The sequence below is a fragment of the Trachypithecus francoisi genome, unplaced genomic scaffold, assembly GCF_009764315.1.
Source record: "Trachypithecus francoisi isolate TF-2019V2 unplaced genomic scaffold, Tfra_2.0 Lachesis_group17, whole genome shotgun sequence".
NCBI classification, from domain to species: domain Eukaryota; kingdom Metazoa; phylum Chordata; class Mammalia; order Primates; family Cercopithecidae; genus Trachypithecus; species Trachypithecus francoisi.
Window position 1 is genome coordinate 90814219 of NW_022681462.1, and position 21235 is coordinate 90835453.

At 37.2% G+C, this 21235-nt stretch overlaps 3 protein-coding genes across 7 annotated transcripts in view; 1 reads left to right on the forward strand and 2 right to left on the reverse strand.

Moving 5' to 3' along the window:
• GEN1 (GEN1 Holliday junction 5' flap endonuclease) overlaps window positions 1–16274 on the reverse strand; it is a 28841-nt gene extending 12567 nt beyond the window's left edge. Inside the window, exons 1-6 of one of the 3 annotated variants that reach the window (XM_033176498.1) lie at window positions 16142–16274; window positions 10363–10538; window positions 8924–9110; window positions 5163–5339; window positions 3557–3667; window positions 1949–2022 (exon numbers count right to left, since the gene is read on the reverse strand). In XM_033176498.1, coding sequence (XP_033032389.1) covers window positions 1949–2022; window positions 3557–3667; window positions 5163–5339; window positions 8924–9110; window positions 10363–10523 — 710 coding nt within the window. In that variant the 5' untranslated portion in view covers window positions 10524–10538; window positions 16142–16274. Of the gene's footprint in view, window positions 1–1948; window positions 2023–3556; window positions 3668–5162; window positions 5340–8923; window positions 9111–10362; window positions 13833–16141 lie in introns of those variants that run through there. The other 2 variants (XM_033176497.1, XM_033176499.1) reach the window with 2 other exon arrangements.
• On the reverse strand, window positions 14727–17229 carry LOC117062695. Its single transcript, XM_033176500.1, has one exon. It carries the CDS (start codon window positions 17217–17219, stop codon window positions 16593–16595), a length of 627 nt encoding a protein of 208 aa, XP_033032391.1. The 5' UTR covers window positions 17220–17229; the 3' UTR covers window positions 14727–16592.
• The window catches only part of SMC6 (structural maintenance of chromosomes 6), an 89852-nt gene continuing 85276 nt past the window's right edge, over window positions 16660–21235 (forward strand). For 2 of the 3 annotated variants that reach the window (XR_004428495.1, XM_033176495.1), the window contains exon 1: window positions 16708–16862. The gene's annotated coding sequence lies outside the window, so the exon portion shown is untranslated. Of the gene's footprint in view, window positions 16863–21235 lie in introns of all 3 variants that reach the window. The other variant, XM_033176493.1, reaches the window with a different exon arrangement.

The following is a 21235-nucleotide window of genomic DNA, read 5'->3' on the forward strand; positions in this document are numbered from 1 at the left end:
TAAAATTAAACATTAATCTTCTGGGTGAAAACTGTATCAAAAAGCTAAATCATCTAAAGTGATCATTTCTTAATCTCTTGTTCATAGAGCAAAACATTACCTGCTTCATAAAAGATTTTAAGAAAAATGTGTATTACTATAAAGATTTCCACTAATTAAAAGTTAATTTCGTTTTTGGCTAAAGTTCCAGGTTAACATAAAGCCACAAAGGATATGGTTAGGTATTAATCATAAAACATATGTGTTCTGAATTATGTTCCTCTACTCACATAAGTTGAAGTTTTTATAAAAAGCTAAATTATCTCTTCAGGTCACTGTGCAGTATCTGGTACTAAAGAGTTACTATTTAGCTTCTGGAATTTCTAACTCATTTACTACAAAGACCAAGTACAAGCCTGTTAAAAATTAGCATTAATTGCTTCCAGATGAAGAATAGCACTTCAAAAATTAAAAGTAACTGGCAGGAAAATATTCAGTATATAAAGCAAAATAAAAGATGATTATAAAATAAATGTAATTTTATTATTTTCAAGTGTCAGCAGTGCTTATTTGCTGAAACTGTTTCAATAAGAATGGTTTGGAGTTAGCCAGTTGTTATATTCACTTGCTTTTCCTTCTTTATATTATTTTTTACAATTCCCAAATGATTCCTTAACTCACCCCCATGCCAAAGTATACCTTTTCTTGCTTGCTTTGGCACAGTAATAACTGATATCAATAATGGATTTATTGAAGTCTTAAGATTTATCAACAGTTTTACAGCTAAAAGAGAAGTATCATAGGAAAGAATACAGTGATTTGATGTATTTTTCATGGTCATTTCTTTTTCATTTTTACCTCTTAACACTTCTTTTCAGGCACTTGCCATCTCGAACCTGCTGGAGGCCAAGACTATTTTAAGTTTCCCAGTGTCCTAGTTCCTTTCTTATTGATTCTATACCTATCATCATTAATATTAATTTTTATAAAGCATTGCTTTCATCGGTAAATATAATTCATGTGTTTTTGAGACAGTAATTAGCATAGTTTGTTAACTTCTATATAATCTGCATCTTGTTCTAAATCCTCAAACTGTAGAGGCTAAATTAATTAATGTTATTATTAAATATGTAGCCATAAAGCAAAGGCCAGTCAAGTATGATTTCGATTAATGTTGCTTATTATTAAATATTTACAACATGCCACAGACATTTAATTTATAGAAAGAAAAATACAATATCAAAGTATTAAATACAAAATTATTTTAATGTCACGTTTATCTTTACCTGTTGGTAAAAGGGTTTAAAATAGCTAGTGGCAAAATGCCCATGGTCGTACATAAATGCACTTGATATTGTATTAAATGTGTTTAGTGAGCTAATAAGATTTTTTAAAATGCAGTATGGTGGCTGGGCACCGTGGCTCATGCATGTAATCCTAACACTTTGGGAAACCAAGACAGGGGGATCACTTGAGCCCAGGAGTTCAAGATCAGCCTGGGCAACATAGGGAGACCCTATCGCTACAAAAAAAATTTAAAAAATTAATATATTAACATGTTTAATATAAATAATATATATATTTTAAATGCAGTTTGGTGGCTAGGCGCAGTGGTGCATATCTGTTGTCCCAGTTACTCAGGAGGCTGAAGTGGGAGGATCACTTGACCCCAGCAGGTTGAGACTGGAGTGAGCAGTGATTGTGCCACTGCACTGCAGCCTGGGTGACACAGTGAGACCTTGTCTCCAAAAAAGAAAAAATAAAATGCAGTATGGCTTAGAATATGTATTCTCATCCTTCCTTTGGAAAATTTCAAAATAAATAAAAATAAATTATCTTAAATCAAAATACAGGTCAGTTTAAAAATACAAAACCCTTTTTTGGAAAACAATCGTTTTTTGTACTATTCATTATTAAGTTAAGCAAGAATAAAAGTTCAATGTTGCAAGAGAAAGTAATTATTAGTTACCTCTGAAGTAAACTTTGCCCTTTCAAAATCTGTATAAGTTTTAATGCTTGCTCTTTTCCAACTCCAGGGACTCCCTTTCAGAAAGTGGAAAAAAAATAATTCCAATGTTAATCAGTAGGAATGGTTAAAAGTACATTAATTGAATGGAAAAGTCTGCAGCTGAAAGAATGAGGTAACTCTTAAATAAAGATAGGAAAAGATGTGCAAGGTACATTGCTATGCATAAAACAAAAACTGCACAATAGTGTATATCATCAGGATTTGTAAAGTAAATGACAATTACACTGATATCTATGTAAATAAAAAATTCAGAGAGTTATATACCAAACCACTGTTGGTGTTTATTTTAGGGAAGGGAGGGTCATAATTTTAGAGGGCTTTCATTTACTATGTTAATTATTTGGATAATATTTTAATTTAACCTAACTCTATGTCTGTAATCAGGAAAAAGCAAGTTCATTTAATTACATGAACATTTAATATTCCGAACAATGTAAACACATAGCAGTTTTGGTTTTAAAAACACAAAAAGTCAATATAGCTATGGCTAACACATAATTTGAACACCACTGTAGCTAAAGCTGGTTTCTGTGAGTTCAAGTCAGCAAATTTTTTCTTAAATTAAACATTGGGCTGTTTATAGATTTTAATTATGATATAATTTTATTTAGGAAATAGTCTTCTATTTTAGAAGGAGAATTACAACAAAATAATTGTTTGTGGTATTTAAAAGTTTCTTTCCTCCTGCTTTCTTTTCCTAAGGGTTTAAAAAAAGTTCTTTGATGATATAAATTATAAATTAGGCTTAATAATTTTATTATCCTACTATATTTTCCTTTCTCCTGAGCTTAGATGAAAAAAAAAATACATGTCATTCTTCTTTATACTTCTCTTGGGAATACAGGTAAAATGAGGGATTTGTAAGTCTATAGAAATAATCAGTGCGAACATAATAAGGGAACTACATAGTAAGACCTACAATACCAGTCATTTTATATTTTTAAACACTACATTTAAGAAAATGGGATTATTCTCATAATACTTAACTCATCACTCACCTGTTATACCTATTTGTTACAGAGCACTAGATTGTGCATCTTAAGATATAAATAAAATATTTCCATGAACAAAACCCAGCACAACGCTGAGAGGCATGGAAATATGAACGGCTTATCCCAGTGATCACATGAATTAGCAACAGTAATAGTATTGAGCATGTGCACAAAGAATACAGAAAACTAAAAAATAGAAAAAAGGGTGAAAGAAACTAACAATGGCATAATACAAGAAAAGAATAACTCCTATATTTATTTAAAAAGATAGTCAAACATAAATGTGAATCTCTTAATCTAGAAAAACGGTTTACTGAGATTCAAGCTGTGGTACTATATTGTTCTATTCTTGCTTGTAATATTAAGTGTCACAAGTCAGCTTTTTAGTGCCATCTGAAATGCTGATTATTTTAGTCACTGAATAGCTTATTATGCCTGAAATTATATTTTAAATTCAATTTTTAATCATATAGCCATATTATATTCATATTTATACAGCACATAAGGACGAAAAAAGACTTATGAATAGCAAGTAAATATGACAATTTCAGCTTACCTTTGGGAGATAATCACAACCAAGAAGTATTGCTAATCCAACCAGAGCATCTCTGTCCAAACCTAGTTTACTCTTGATAGTTGACATTGTGTAACAGTCAACATGTGGGTCCTAAAGAAAGAACAGATATAGTTTAATCCTTAAAAAGTACATATTTATACATTAAACAACGTTACAAAAATAATTTGTCAGTGTTATCTTTAAATGTTTAATTATTCCAGGCTGGGCACGGTGGTTCATGCCTGTAATCCCAGCACTTGGAGAGGCCAAGGTGGGCGTTTCACTTGAGGTCAGGAGTTTGAGACCAGCCTGGCTAACATGGTGAAACCCCATCTCTACTAAAAATACAAAAAAGTTAACCAGGCGTGGTAGCACGTGCCTGCAGTCCCAGTTACTCGGGAGGCTGAGGCACAAGAATTACTTGAATCTGGGAGGAGGAGGTTGCGGTGAGCCGAAATCACACCACTGGATTTCAGCCTGGGTGATACAGTGAGACTACGTCTCAAAAAAGAAAAAAAGCTTAATTATTCCAAAAAATTTATATAAGAAAACTATCCTGATCAGCAGAATCTTTATAGAATCTGACATTTCAATATATGGAAATAAAGTTGTAGTTTCAAACATGGTTTAAAAATAACTATGTTAGCCAATTTTTTTCCATTTTATTGCTTTCTGGTGTCTAAAAAATGTACATTTCCATCTTACAAAATACAACAATGTAACATATATATATTATAGAAAGTAAACATTCCCTGTAATTGCACTGCCTAAACTATCATTAATAGCTTGGTACATATTATTCCAAAAAACCATCTTCTTTGATACATATATATGAATATTTATTGTTAATTACATTAAGTAAAAGTAGGATTATATAAAAATACTATTTTGAGACATTTTCCAACATTAATATGTCTGGATATCTTTTATGTCAATAATAGCCTTTACAATGACTGCACTGTATTACATCATATGGACTCTGAAACAGTGTTTCTCAATGGGGGTGCTAATATTAGCATTTTGGGAGGGATAACAGAAATGTCTGGCAGAAGGTTTAGTTTGGTTGGCACCAAGCCACCACATATCTATAGTCTCCTTTGCCCAAGCCTGAACTGTTACAACTAAAATGTCTCCCGGTGGTATCTCTCCAACTGGGAACCAGTAAGTGTGAAGTATGTAACCATGTCCCTATCAATGAACACTTGGGTTGCTTGCCAAATTCTTGTAATTATTAACACTGCTACAGTGAACATATTTATCTCTCTCTCTCTTTGCATATTTGGAGGTATTTCTGAGGATGAAATACTAAACTGGAAATTCAGGATCAAAGCAACACATTTCCATACGCAATTCATGATGTATTTTTGAAAATGATTTAGAATCAAACCATGTGAAACAAACAAGTCAAGTTCTTATGAGATAAATCCATATTTTGAAGACAATGAACTACGTGGCAATGATTTTTAATAATAGTAAACATTTTATTTAGCAATTGCTATGTGCAAGGCATTACAGTAGGCATTTTATATCTACTATTTCATTTAATCAGCCCTTTAAAAATGGTAGTTCGTAAACAAATGCTGAAAAAGAGAAAGAAAATAAACACCTTTGTATTCATAGTGAAATTCCTGTAAACAGTCTGGGCCCCATAAAGGAAAGTATCACCATCATTGGTGAGGCAGCCATCGACATGACCACCAGCATTGAGATAAGCACACATGGCTTCAGCTTCCCCAGCAGCCTGAACCCAGGGGATTCCTAAGCATTCGAGCATATCGAGGCACTGAAAACAAAAAGCAAGATGTTAGAGCATGTTTTCACTGCTCATTTGTTTACTATTAAACGTATTTCTGTATTACAAATATTAATAGTAGCTATTTTGGTGTTTTAAAAATTACGATATTTAAGAAACACTTGGAAATTTGAATAATGACAATATTTGAGGGCTTTAAGGAATGAACTGCCAAACTTTTAGGTATGCTACTAAAAATTACATTGTGGTTATGTTTCTTTTTTTTTAAGGAATCATCTTTTAGAAAAGATGAAATACTGGGAATGATACAATATTATGTCTAGGATTTGCTTCAAAATGATGTGTGGGTAGGGGAATAGATGAAACAAGATGAGCCAAGATAATGGTTTAAGATTGGTAATGGGTTACTTTTGTGTTGATTTAAATTTTTCTGTAATAAAAAATTAAGATTTTAATGTAAATTACAAAGTAATCCATATTCACATTTCATTGCTATTGTCAGATTCTGAAAATATCTTTAATAATTAATCACATTAAGATTTACATCTACAAAGAGCCGGGCGCGGTGGCTCATGCCTGTAATCCCAGCACTTTGGGAGGCCGAGGTGGGCAGATCACGAGGTCAATAGATTGAGACCATCCTGGCCAACATGGTGAAACCCCGTCTCTACTAAAAATAAAAAAATTAGCTGGGCATGGTGGCGCATGCCTGTAATCCCAGCTACTTGGGAGGCTGAGGCAGGAAAATCACTTGAACCCGGGAGGTGGAGGTTGCAGTGAGCCGAGATCGCACCATTGCACTACAGCCTGGGTGACAGAGCGAGACTTCCGTCTCAAAAAAAAAAAAAAAATTTACATCTACAAAACTTCAATAATTTTTCTCACATGATGGTCAACCCAATATGCATACTTCCAAAGAAGATGCTATCATACAGTTTTGGCTTGAATTTTAATGTTTGCATCTTTTTCTCATCTTGCCTTCTCTGTACAATGAAATTCTCATATTGTGGGAAACTGTGGGAGTCAGCTGTCAGTGTCCTCCTAGGAAATCAAATGTTTGTGCAGAATGATTACATCATTATGCTGATGCACAAATAATTTGCTGTGAGTTTCCTTTGGTTTATGATTTTAACCCAGCTGGGTAGCTAGTAGTCTAGTAGCCTTATAGCCTAGTTCATTCTTTCTTGTCATACACCATTCCTTTTTGTCATGTATCATTCTCTATCAGGGACTACTGAGTATGGTGGGGAGAAAAGGCTACTTACTTGTAGTTTCTAGAGACTGACAGAATAAACATCATCTCTTGCTTTGACTTCCATGCCACATTACATAATAAATACCTCTATCCACCAAGGTGGACAAGGTTCAAAAAGTCAAAGTACTATGTTGAAAAATATTGCTTTTCAGGACGCTGGCCCTGTGAATTTACAGAGACAGTTTTGTGACAGTGTTGCTTCCACCTTACCCCTAGGTAAAAAGTAGCCTTGCATAATACAGTTATTTCAACTTCTTATACTATTTGCCACTTCAAATTTTTTCAAAGAACCAGCACAGAATTTCCTATAAGGCTGTTGCAATTTTTCCCACTCTATATCTCTACCATGTGGGGTGGAAGCAGTACTGGAGGAGGACTAATTTGTGCTTTTCATGCTAATACCCAAAAGATGGCAGTGGATTAGGAGGAAGCAGGGCCTAGTAACTGAAGAGTATAGAAATATAAAAATGACGAATAGGCAATACTGAACTGACACAAAATGCCTAAGAACACCGTAATTACTGCAGCAATAAAGAAACAGGAATGGAGCAATTTTCTTAAGAAGACATGGACATCTCTTTTTATGCTGGTTCTTTAACACTCTAAGATTGAGGACCATGAATATTTCCAGGAACTGATTATACAAGAAGTAATTAGAACTCAGCACAGATATTTTCTTCAACTGCTGATAGTCATTAAAGTGGAATATTCACTAATTGAAAACTATTTTTAAACGTAAGCGTAGAAAATAAAATTTCAGACGAGGAGAAAAATGGCATAATTATTTTTAACTAAAATTAAAAAGAAAAACAAATTCAAAGCAAATATGATAAAAGCTTATATCCTTAAAACATAAAGAACTTGCACAAAAGAAAAATTAAAACCTCAAGAGGTAGTGGGTGAAGGACATGATAGCCATTACCCAAAGGGGGACTAAAAATAGGTGAAATGTTTTACGTTACTATTAAAAGACAAATGCATATTAAATATCTTTGTTGTTGCACACTAAATATTATAAAGACAAGCCTCCTAACATCCAATGTTCTTGTGAATGCACTGACACTGCTTCTCTGACATCTGTATTAGCAGAAATTAACCAGCAAAAGCAATAAAATCATTCCAAAACTTTGACCCATCCATCCAACATTGGGTAATTTTATCTAAAATTTCAAATCACAAGAAAACATTATATACACAAAAAATGTTCATTACACTTTCATGTATAGTAGAGAAAAACTAAAGAAGTAAATAACATACACAATCGGGGGTATGATTCATAGCTTCATACATGTTGCACAATCACTACAAGTTATGATTTCGACTAGAATGTGACAAAAGGGAGATATGACAACATGAAGCATTAAGTGAAAAGGCCAGGTTAAAAATCATGTGTACCACTACAACTCTTTACAGACACTTGAAAACAGACAAAAAGGCTGGGCGCTGTGGTGCACGCCTACGGGCCCAGCACTTTGGGAGGCGGGTGGATCACAAAGTCAGGAGATGAAGACCATCCTAGCTAACATGGTGAAACCCCGTTTCTACTAAAAAACACACAAAAAAATTAGCTGGGTGTGGTGGTGGGTGCCTGTAGTCCCAGCTACTTGGGAAGCTGAGGCAGGAGAATGGCGAGAACCTGGGAGGTAGAGCCTGCAGTGAGCGGAGATCGCGCCACTGTACTCCAGACTGGCGACAGAGCAAGACTACTTCTCAAAAAAAAAAAAAAAAAGCAAAAAAACCCAAAAATAACACACAGACAAAAAAAAAACCTTCCTATTTTAATTATATATTATAGGTGATTTCTTTCTTAAGTTTTATACAAATATAAAATATAGCAATATTAAAGTAACATACAAAGAATACATAGTAATGTAACAATAATTAGTTTTTAAAATTACAAGCCCTAAGGGAAGCCAAATATGTATTCTGTATATGAACTACCATGAATTCTGAATGAGTGAAGTGCGAATTAATGAGATCTCATGTATTCTGGGAATTCTTTAAGTCCTGAAGGTGTTATAAAAGGTAATATGATCAAGTTCCTGCTATGTACTAGTTGCTTTGGATATACTTTCTCTGATTTTTATCTCATCCCGGCTGAGTATTACTGTTGTCATTTCACAAGATAACATACAAGGTAGAGATAGGTTACAAATTTTGCTCGTCTCAGAGTTTCTATATGCCAGTGCCAGGAATGAAACTCAGGTCAATTTCACTCTAAAAAATAAGCTCTTCTCTCTGTGCACACTGGCTGGCTAGTCACAATAAAATTAATAAGTATAAAAGATGACAAACTATTAAGAGTAAAATGTACCCTTTAAATCAAATCAGAATTACTGAATGAAATCTGAATGCTCACCTCTCTTAAGACTGATTTAAAATGTGATCTCCCTGTTTTCTGAGACCACGATTTTCCAGAAGACCCATACCGAGTCTGATTCCTCTTGCTTATGACATCAGCTTTCAGCTTTGGTGGTTCCCCTTCCATAACAAACACCAGTTTTACATCCATTTGTGTTAAATATGAGATACGAAAAAATAAGTTCCTGAAATATATAAATGAGTAATATATTAATCATCATACACTCACAGTAAAAGTCAAAATAGTATAACATAAAAGCAAGAACATTAGTATCAAAAACTTTAATGTAATAACATTTTACTTCAGGTTTTAATTAGAATGGAAAACCACTTTTTCTTTGACAAGAGTCTCACTCTGTTACCCAGGCTGGAGTGCAGTGGCATGATCTCAGTGCAGCCTCAACCTCCTGGCTCAAGTGATCTTCTCGCCTCAGTCCCCAAGTAGTTGGGACTACAGGTGTGTGACACCATGTCCGGCTAACTTTCTGTATTTTTTGTAGAGATGGGGTTTCACCGTGTTGCCCAGGCTGGTCTTGAACTCCTGAGCTCAAATGATCCGCCCATCTCAGCCTCACAAAATGCTAGGAATACAAGTGTGAGCCACTGTGCCTGGCCAAAAACACTGATTTTTTTTTTTTTTTTTGAGACGGAATCTCACTCTGTTGCCCAGGCTAGAGTGCAGTGGCGTGATCTCGGCTCACTGCAACCTCCAGCTCACTGCAACCTCCGCCTCCCAGGTTCAAGTGATTCTCCTGCCTCAGCATCCCAAGTAGCTGGGATTACAGGCACCCGCCACCACACCCAGCTAATTTTTTTATTGTTAGTAGAGACGGGGTTTCTCCATCTTGGCCAGGCTGGTCTCAAATTCCTGACCTCGTGATCCACCCACCTCGGCCTCCCAAAGTGCTGGGATTACAGGCGTGAGCCACCGCACCCAGCCAAACCACTGAATATTTTTAAGCAACAGAGATTTATGATTATTCTAATTGCTATGTGGAAAATGGTTTGAGGTAGGGGAGGCCAAGAGCAAGAAACTAGTGAAGATGGCACTTCAGGAGTACAGATGAGAGATGAGGTCGGCATAGACTGAGGTGGTTGGGTGCCTCTGGACACTGAGATAAGTTTGTGAACACAAAGTATATTTTGGAGGTAGAACTAGCAAGACTTACTGATGTGGAGAGAAGTAGAATAGGGAGAAAATGTCTCCCAAATCTCTGGCTTTTAGTATCTGAAGCATCCTAGTGGATACATTAAGTAGGAGATAGATATGTGAGTCTGGAGCTCAAAGGGTATGAGGTACAAATCTGAGTCCTTAATATAAAGATAGTGAATCTACACATGTTAAATAGATCTTGAAACCTCAAAACATAAAAGAATAACAACAACAAAAGAAAAAAAGGTGAAACAAAATCAAGACACCAAGAACTTTCACTATACCTGAGGTGGGGCTTCACGACGCTGCCCATCATTTTTTTGACTGTCTGTGCCTCACACACCCAGAGACTCAGATCAACTGCAATGGTTTTCCCACCAAGATTACTCAAGGGAATGTGTTGCTTAACAGGCTCCAAAATTTGCCACAAGTCATTCACTCCCATTCTGGTGATTATCTGCTGTTATGTGAAACACACTTTACAAAATATTGTTAAAGAAACAGAAGCTGATAACAGGGATTCAAACAATATATTATAAGTCAGTTCAGGATCATTCATAGAGGATTATCCTTATTTCTTTAATCAGTCAGCTTTTCAAAATGAATGAAGAACACCTGAAACGTTAAAATGGTGGTAACTGGCTTTTTCCCAGCTAAAAACAAGAGCTAACAAATGCAGAGATGGGTGGAGAACGCAAGGATGCTGTACATCATTTTTGTCTACTTGAAAATTCACTCCTTGATTTACATACTTGGAGAGTGGGACTAATTCTCTATCATACCCAGGAAAAACAAAAAAACAAAAGCAAGAAAGCATGCAAACAAGCTAAAGAAAAATGAGGTTAATGAAGAAAAACTTAGAAAAGTGAGGGAAGAAGAAACGAGAGAAAATGAAGTTGGAGGACTACTCATAGACATATCTTTCTTAAATGGGCGTTGGCTTTTTAAATTGCAAGGTCACATCATGTTCATTGTAGAAAAAGAAAAAAAACTTTTAATCACGTATAACTTTTAACCACCACCCAAAGAAAACTAAAGTTAAATGTTTTTCCACGTACATGACATTTTAAAAACAACATTGGCTTAAACTTTGCTAGTGTTACCTGGTTTGGTATTTTCTACAGGCCAGCTTTTCCTTATCATACATCCATATTTGGTTTTCTTTCCCTTTGTTATTATTTGGTTATAATAATTGACATTATGTAGCATGTGCAATGAAAATTCAATCTGATGACACAAATATAACCCAGATTATTATCCTCTAAATAATGATCTTAATTCATTCCAAAAACACAATGTAGGAGACAAGAATATATTAAGTCAAAAGACTATCACCTTTATGCAGAAACTTTCTGAATAAAAAGTACTGTATCGTCTGTACCTTTAACAGAGTTCTTTCTAAAAGTAAATTTTCTCAAATTGCACATGGATGCAAAGAAAATAAATGCTGGAAGGGTTGCTGTCTGTGACTTACCCTGTTTTTCTGAACCTGAATTTTACAGTGTGGCCAGTGGTGCCACAAGTATTATTCCTTTTTTTTTTTTTTGAGACAGGGTCTCGCTCTGTCACCCTGGCTGGAGTGCAGAGGCGAGATCTTGGCTCACTGCAACCTCTGCCTCCCAGGTTCAAGTGATCTGCCTGCCTCAGCCTCCCAAAGTGCTGGGACTATAGGCATGAGCCACCGCACCCAGCCCTGCCATGAGTATTATTCTGTGTACTCATTTCTATGAAGTGTACAGTGACATCTATGGATGTCACTTTACAGATAAAAATATACAGACTTAAAGGGTCAAGAAAGTATTTGGTAGTAACAGTGACCCAGAACTAATATTGTCTATTTCACATCCTGAAACCCCACTGGTTGAATGTACCATTGTGGCATTGATTCAGTTACTGTGAAAAGTTGTGGTTAATTCTGGAAAAAGAGTGGGGTACATATATTCTTAAGGTCATTATTATGAAGAGAAATGAGACAAATTATTAACCCATCAGAACACATTAAACCAAAAGTCTGAGAAGAAAGTTCTTGACAGTTTTGCTTTCCTTTGTGACTCACGGTGCATACTGGAATAGATTGCTATCAAAGAAAATTAGGCAATTCCTTTGTTCTAATTTCATTTAAATGTGACCCTGACCCTAGCAGTCAAAATTTTAAATGCAGGTTATCTCCATCTGGTTTAGCAATATCTCTTCCAGGAATTTAAGATATGTTATGTGGTGTGTACGGATTTATATACAACAATATTCACTGTAACACTGTTTATAATAATAGTAAGACACTGAGAAGAGCCAGCCAGGTGTTCATGGAGGACTGATTAAGTAAATTATGGAATATTGAAACTAAATTAGATGATATCGCAAATAAATCAGTAGGATAGAAATACATGTACTAATAAAAAAACGGATGCAAGTTTTAAAATGAAAACAGGTACGAATATGTTAGGGATGATTATAGTTCAGGGATGGCAAGAACCACTTTTCAAAACATCCCTTTGTGTTGTTTCATTTTAAAAATACCACATACCTGTATTACTTTTCAAATTAGAAAAAAGTTAAAAAATATGTGACCCTATTTATTAGGAGTTGGAGAAATAAACTAGAAATCTTTTTAGATGGTTTGCTTCTTGGCTAAATATTAAGTGACAAATTTAAATAGAATTCATGGGTCAAATTAAAACGTACTGTTCTGCAAATTTACAAGTACTTGAATATTAAATACTACTTCAGTATAGCTTTTTGAGGGAAGAGACATTCACATTTTCTGGTTTCCTTCAGATTGCCTAGAACTAGTCCTGTGGAGTTGGCCAGGGCACGTATTTTCTCTGGCAACTTCCAGTTCTAAGTTTCAACATTCCTACCCTGTTTCTAATGATTCCTTTCGTTGGCTGACTACACATATACAAATGAATAGTAATGAAGATTGCCACCTAGTGCAGTGATGTTTACGATGGCACACAGAAACACACATTTACATACAGGACTGTGATGTCAGTTGTATTCCTTCTGCGGGTTACGGTAAAAAAAAAAAAAAGAAACAGCAACAAGGTAGACTCTTGATTTTATAAACTGCAGCCCTCTAAGTACTTCAAGTATATTAGGATCATTTTGTAAAGCTTTTAATTAAATATATTATTAACAGGGGGGCAGCTATGCCTAAAAAAAAAAAAGTCCAGCACTGATTTGATTATTGGAAACCCCTAAGCAAGATAAAGAGGGCTTTCAACTCATCCCATAAATAATATCTTTAATATTACACGATTACTACGGTTATAATTTAGTTATTATTTCATTTCTTTTGTTGGAAACGAACCTGGTTTAAAGAATGATTAACCATGGTTACTTCTGAAAGAGGAAAATTATGTGAAACGTACATTTTACTAGAAAGAACATCATATTTTAAGAATGCAATTAACCCCAAATCTCTGTTTCCATCATCAATTGTTTTCCATTCCTTATCACATGTTCTTTGCACCAGCTATTCCTCAGAAGTGATATTAAGAAGCAATGGTTAAGACTGTAAAAGCATAAAACATTCCAAAACAGGACAGAATGCAATAGCTTCTAAGATATTAAAGTACAACTACACTGAAAGATAGAACAGATGGTTCTTGCATGAGGTCATAATGTGATGAGGTTATTTGAAAATGGCTCAGCATTAAGTAAAATTTAAAAATACTACACGGGCTGGGCATGGTAGCTCATGCCTATAATCCTGGCACTTTGGGAGGCCGAGGCAGGCGGATCACCTAAGGCCAGGAGTTTGAGAACAGCCTGGCAAAATGGTAAGACCCCATTTCTATAAAAATAAATAAATAAAAATTAAAAATACCACACCAAGAACTATGTATAATTTCATCTTGCTTTTTATATTTTTTTACTATGGTAAAATTTTAAATTTTTTTGGTGTGGGATTTGGTGAGTTCCCACTCAAATCTTTTATAATGAATAATTATATTGATGTCAATCTGTTCATACAATTAATATATATATTATACATCAAAAGAAGTCTAACATCTTCATAAGGATTAGCTGTCACACAAACCTACTTACATGAACCAATGACATAAGAACAATATAGCAAATAACTTTATAAATCTATTAATGGCTTCAATTTATTTAGCTTATTTATTTGAATCAACAAAGTCAGAACACATAGCTAACAACTTTATAAGCAATGGATTTCAGATAGAAAGCCTAGGATTTGGGTTTTGAATATACCACTGATCAGCTGTATGACCTTGGGAAGACATTCAACCTTTCTACAAAATGACAGGTATTAAACCAGATGAATTACAAGATTCTAATATCTGTAATCTAGTATCTAATATTTGAATCTCATGACCAACTGGTAGCATGGAATAAAAAAAAAAAATCACTCTATTTCACAAAGTATTGCTTGGTATAATAGAAAGAACATAAATGTCCATCTTAAAGGACTTAAGAATCTACTTCCAGTTAAAACAAAAACAAGTCCTTTGATGTAACCATATGGTACCCATAAATCAATTTAAGTTCCTAAAACTTCCTTAAAAGCTAATAAGCTTTTATTGGTTAATTATAAAACTGAATGAGGTGAGAAAAACACAGAACCTTGTTAATTTCACTAATGAATCAAATTTAAAAAACATAAAGAGGTCAGGGGCTTAACTGATGCAAAAATACACACTTTATTAAAGCAAGTTTTCCAATTTAGTTCAGCTTTAGGAAAAACATTAGAAAATTTACTTTGGAAAAGCAGAAAATGCTTAAATTTCCCAATTTCCATTTAGATGAGTATATATTCATATAAAGATTGGTAAATGGTGAAAACTATTTTCAGTGCAAGACTATATTTTAAGGGATTTACCACATAATCTCAGTAACTAATGCTGTTCTTTAAAATTATTTTTTCAATTTTATTTTCATATGAATTTAGCCTAAACATTGAGGCATAATTCACACTTATCAATAAATACTTATTAAATGTCTACTATTTAACAGGAATGCTTTATAGGTGCTGGAGATACAATAATGGAAGAAGATGCAGCTCTGCATTTAAAGACCTTAGTAGGGTAGGTGAGACTGCAGATAAAAAGGGTGTAAGAGGTAAGAAGGCAAGCTATAGTTGTATTTAGGAAAAAAGGTCCCCCACTTAGGAATCAAGGAACGGTACCTGAAGCAAGTGACATGCAAGTAGGGACCTCCCAACTGTGTTTCCCATTGGTTACAACAAGGCCAGATGTTTTGGTCTATTTTGACTATGTCATATTTTTCGTAGATCCCTGGCAAGGGCCACAGTAAGAATATAATATATATGTGATTACTTTTAGAAATAAAAAGTTACTTTGATGGAAAGAATTCCATTACTGGAGGCCAGAATTTCAACATCAATTTATTTGGAGGTGGGGTGAAGTGGCAGTCAATGCATTATTTTCCCCACACAGAAGAGAACATTTTGGAGTATGAAACGTAGGTTACCTGCTAGGTCAGTATATTCATGGGAAGGGTTGCGTAAAGACTGAAGGGGTGGTGTGGGGTTGAGAAGGGCGCTGAAATCTAAGCCAAGGAAGACTTCATTAATTCTGACGTTTATTTAGGGAGTTTACACTTTACCGTGGGGGGGTTAGGAACGATTGTAAATAAACAACTACAATCCCTTAAGGTAATTACTATAACAGAACTATATCCAAAATGCAAGGTTAACACGGAAAAGGGAACACTCAACTGTGCCTATGGGGACCAGGGAGGTCTCTCCGGGACGGCTTTGAGCGAGGCGTGGGAATTATCCCCATCGCATGCCCGGGGGACGCACAACGGGACCCAGCAGCTTCGGCTGAGGGCGAGCGGTCGGCTAATGAGCAGCTTTCCCAGGGCGGGGTAACCCGCAGGGCCCGCGCGAGTGGAAAACAGGGTCCAGGTCGCGGCCTGGCGGCTCGGTTCGGACTTCATACTTTATTCAAAGGGAGTTACTGAACGCGTTTTCGGAGGAGCAGAGAACAAAGAGCTTGCCCCCAACCCTGATGGTCAAAGGAACCAGTGGGAGGGCCCGGGCGGCGCAGTCTCTCCACGTCCCGCGGGACTTACCCGGACAACCCTTCCTCCTTGGCTCTGGAAGAAGCCCCTTCGTCATTTACCAGTTTGGCCTGAATCCTAACTATTGTGCCTCCAAATTCCTGAATTTTCTCAAAAGAAAAAAAAAAGAAAAGTCCTCTTTCTTTACCCAAGCAAAGACTAGCGCCCCGGGTTCAGCCGCCGGGCCCGGGAACACCAGGAAGCGTTTCGAATCCGGCGCCGGCCCGCGCGGCCCCGCCTCTTCCGGGAAGTGACTGACCCCTTTCCCCCAATGGGGCCCGCTCGGCTTTCCCTTGCCGGCCCAACCTGCCCAGCGGACGCATGCGTAGACACGTTGCCGGGGGTCGCTCAGTTATCTTTCTCTTTTACTTAGGCAAATCACTCGCCTCCCCCGCGTCCGGTAACTGCGGAGCAGCGGGTGCCTACCAGCTTCCCCCGCCCGCCAAGGGGCACTTCCGGCCTCTCAGACGCCGGCTGCGCGAAACCCCGGAACTGCGCAGGCGCGGGCGGAGTCCCGAAGGGAGGGAGGCAGGGCGGGGCGCAAGCGCGGTTGGTCCCGCGGTGGGCGCCGGGGCCCCCGGGATCCTACGTTCTCCTGCTGCAGGCGCGCGGTTCCCAGCGGGCCAGCGGCGGTCAGCCGAGGTCGAGACACCCGCAGGGTGGCCTTAGCGGCCGGTCGTACCACGGCAGCCCCGCCGATCGGGTTCCTTTGGGAGACTTCGAATTGTTGACGGTAGGGTGAAGGCGCGCGCTGTCGCTCTCCCTTGCTCCGGGGTTCATCCTCCGCCCGCTGCCCCCTTGGTTGGCGACCACCTGGGAGAGGCAGGGTCAGCTGAGCTGCGGCGGTGTTCATGGTCGTCCTTGCAGGCCTCGGCGGGGGATGTCCGTTCCTCGGGCGGGTCGGGCGGCCGGCGGCACCTTCGCGTGCTCTCCGAGGCGGCACCGGTCTCCTGAGCAGCGGGAAATCTGGCGTCGGCTCGGGGCCGTTCTCTCCCAGGCAGCGGTCCCCAGACTCCCCCGGGCTGTGGGGAATAACTATAAAGTGGGGAGAGGTCTGGGGAAAGGTGGGGTCGGGAGTGGCTCTTAGCATGAGTCTGATGATACCTCGCAGACGGCAACTGGTGTGTTTAAAGGGTGTATGCAAAGATCACTGAAATCGAATTTGTCATTAAAGCCCAGTTTTACGAAAATGCAAACTGTATTATCTAGAAAAATTAACATGTATTCAAAGGCTTATTGATGGCATTTCTCTGCCCTCATTTCTTACGGAAATGAACCGGAGAAGAATCCCAACTGGGAATTGCGGAAAACAGGACTCTAGGGTAGAGAAAGGGTTGTAGAACCAATAGGGCTTGAGGTAATACTGTGAAAATTCTTAGAGCAATCATTTGGTGTTTAAACCCTCAAGACAGAAGTTTTGTGAGCACTTATTACTCTGCATATTTCAGAGTAGGAGATTAAAAGCCAGTGTTTTAAAGGCAAACTTCTCAGTAATATATATTCAAAGGAAAAAATAAAAACCCAAATTTCCTGACTTTTATATGGTTGCTGTGTGAACTTTTAACTTGTACAATAGTATATACAGTGGCATGCAGCTTGGTCCATGGGTGTGTGAGTAGAGAGGGAACATGAGAACTTCTATTTAGATTTACTTTATTTCATTTGATTTCTATGGGGAACATAGGGTATTAATTTTATGTTGGAATGTGTATTTCAAATTTCTTTTGCTTAATGGGTGCAAGTACAAAACGTTTGGAGACCACTAGTATATTGCCTAAAAACGTGTATTTATATCACAAAGAGCCAGAATTGTGTGACTCTGAGCAGGTTGGTACCACCTCTTGTAAGTTTCAGTTCTTCTTATGTAAGTTGGAAGAAATAATACCGTTATCAGTGCATCCTCTGTACCCGTGAACTCAGTCAAGGGACTGAAAATATTTCAGAGGAAAAAAAGTGGATGGTTGCACAGACTTTTTTGTTCTTGTCATTATTCCCTAAACAGTACAGTATAACAACTATTCACATAGCATTTACATTGTATTAGATTATATAAGTAATCTAGAGATAATTTTTAAGTATTTGAGGAGGTTATATGCAAATATGACACTATTTCATATAAGGGACTTGAGCATCTGTGGATTTTGGTATCTGAGTGAGAGAGAGGGGCTGTCATTTTGGAACCAGTTCTTAGGGATTGACTGTACCTAGCTGACAGGATTCTTAAGTATGTGGAGACAGAGAGGAAGAGAAAGTTATGTAGTTATTTATCGACATCTGTCTACAATCCGTATAAAGCACTTAGTATTGAGCCTGGCGAAAAGTACAAAGGCCGTGTTAAAGGTATTACAGTGAATAACAAGTTTTATTCCCCAAAGGTTTATTTTACTGAGTGTATTTTACTGAATCTGTAGAATTTTATGTAAAACCTACCTAAATCTTGACTGTCCTTTTTAGACCTAAGTTAGGAAAGATAATTAAAACTGTACTTGGCTTACTTGTAGGAATTAGTAAGTAACTCAAAATTTTACCATGATGGCTTGCATTATATTTAAGACACAATTAAAAACACAATTAAAATGCCACAGTTCTTTGTACACAACCGTTAAGTCCAGCTGACTGAGGGTCAAGTGTAGTTGCTTAGGTTAATATTGGCATTTTTGATTCACTATTTAAATAAGTTACATCTTTTCTCTCTCAGCATGCTTTTCTTAGTCACCAAATTCAAACTACTTCCAGTAGCTTTCTTAGCTCCACCCACAAATCCTTCTCTATTGCAGAGTATACTTTACTACTGACTGGCCTCTCTATCTCAAATACCTTAGGAGCACTTCAAATTCAGTGTTTTCTTTCTTTCTTTCTTTCTTTTTTTTTGAGACAGAGTTTCACTCTTGTTGCCCAGGTTGGAGTGCAGTGGCGCAGTCCCGCCTCAGCCTGCCCAGTAGCTGAGATTACAGGTATGCACCACCACACCTGGCTAATTTTGTATTTTTAGTAGAGATGGGGTTTCACCACGTTGGGCAGGCTGGTCCTGAGTTCCTTACCTCAAGTGATCCACCTATCTCGGCCTCCCAAAATGGTGGGATTACAGGCATGAGCCACTGAGCCCAGCCCAAACTCAGTGTTTTCAAATAAAATAAATATTTCATTCTCCCTTCTTGCCAAACCTGTTCCATCAACTTATAATGGCATTTAGTATTAAGTGTGAAGATGAAACACAAAATGAAATTTTATAAAGCACACCCAAAGTTTTGATTGACTTTAATAGTAACAATGGAGAATCTTTTTTTTTTGGAGACAGCTATTCACTCTTGTCGCCCAGGCTGGAGGGCAGTGACACGATTTCGGCTCACTGCAACCTCTGCCTCCCAGGTTCAAGTGATTCTCTGTCTTCCACGTTCAAGGGATTCTCCTGCCTCAGTCTCCTGAGAATTACAGGCGTGCACCACCAAGCGCAGCTAATTTTTTTGTGTGTTTTTAGTAGAGATGGTGTTTCACCATGTTGGCCAGGCTGGTCTTGAACTCCTGACCTCAGGTGATCTGCCTGCCTTGTCCTCCCAAAGTACTGAGATTACAGGCATGAGCCACCGCGCCCAGCCAATAATAGAATCTTTTTTTAAGTTTAATGAAGGATAGACAAGATGAAGGACAGATTAATAGCCAATTTCACTGTCTATGAGTAATTAACTGTCAAATTTCAGTTTATGCCAGTAGGAACCTGGGCGTTAAAGAGGTTTAACTGGGTTTTGACAAACCTGGATTTGGATCTGAGCTCTGCTATGTTAGAGCTATGGAAGCCTTTGTGTGGTAAAACTAAGTTGTAAGTACAAATTTAAGTCGTTTACTTGTGACTCAATCTCTCCTTTTGTAAAAATAAGGGCAATATTTATCTCATAAAGATGTTGGGAATCAAAGAAAATAGAAAGTGTTCTTCTCAGAAGCTAAGTATGTAGTTATTCAACAAATGTTAATTCTACTCACCCATTTGTACTCACCTATTCTACTTATTCAGTCTTTTAAATTTCTTGTTTTATCTCTTTGCTTTGTCCCTGATATTACCACTGCTTTTGTTTAGCAACTCATCTCTTCTGCTGCTATTCTTACGTTCTGTTTCATCTATCTTCTATATTGAGCCACAGGATGTTTTCAATACAGAAATCTCAGTGTTCAGATTTTATTAACTGAAATGCTGTGCTTTCTACTTCGCAATTTTGCTGATCCTAACATTTTAGATGGATGGACTTAACACATTTTTTCACTTAAGTATTTATACTATTTACTATCTAGTTAGTCTCATGTAATTTCATGATATATTCCAAGCAGTGTACTTAATTAAGCACATTCAAAATGAAGTTGTTTACTGTAGAATAAATGTCTGTTGTGGTAGGCACAGTAGAATTGAGGATGTGGTAAACACAATCCAGGGCAGATTAAGAAGTAGTAGTAATTTGCCTTTTTAAAAAAATGATAACACTGTTTTTTATTAAATTCTAATTCTGTTATGTGTGTCACTACTCTTAGTTCCTAATTTAGTATTAATGGGAAATATGAATTATTACATACTTAATAAAATTTAGAATTCTGTTAAAATGCGTGATCTCTATCAAATTTCCTGAGCATCTACATGCTATAATGAACTCTTGGTTATTAATTTTTCTTTTTTTTTTTGAGATGAGTCTTGCTCTGTCACCCAGGCTGGAGTGCAGTGGCGCAGTCTTGGCTCACTGTAATCTCTGCCTCCTGGGGTTCAGGCCATTCTTCTGCCTCAGCCTCCCAAATAGCTGGGACTACAGGCGCGTGCCATGGCCTAATTTTTGTATTTTTAGTAGAGACGGGGTTTCACCATATTGGCCAGTCTGGTCTCGAATTCCTGACTTCGTGATCCTCTTGCCTTAGCCTCCCAAAGTATTGGGATTACAGGCGTGAGCCACTGTGCCCGGCCATTAATTTTTCTTCTTGAACTTATTTTATTGATGATCTTCATTGTCCCTGCGTCTTCTTGTAAGGGAGAAATGAGGTGTTCTTTAATTCTGTTTTTTTTTTTTAATTATAAATAAGTAAAGAAATATTAAAAACTATGACGAGCTTTATGGATAAATTGAAAATCCC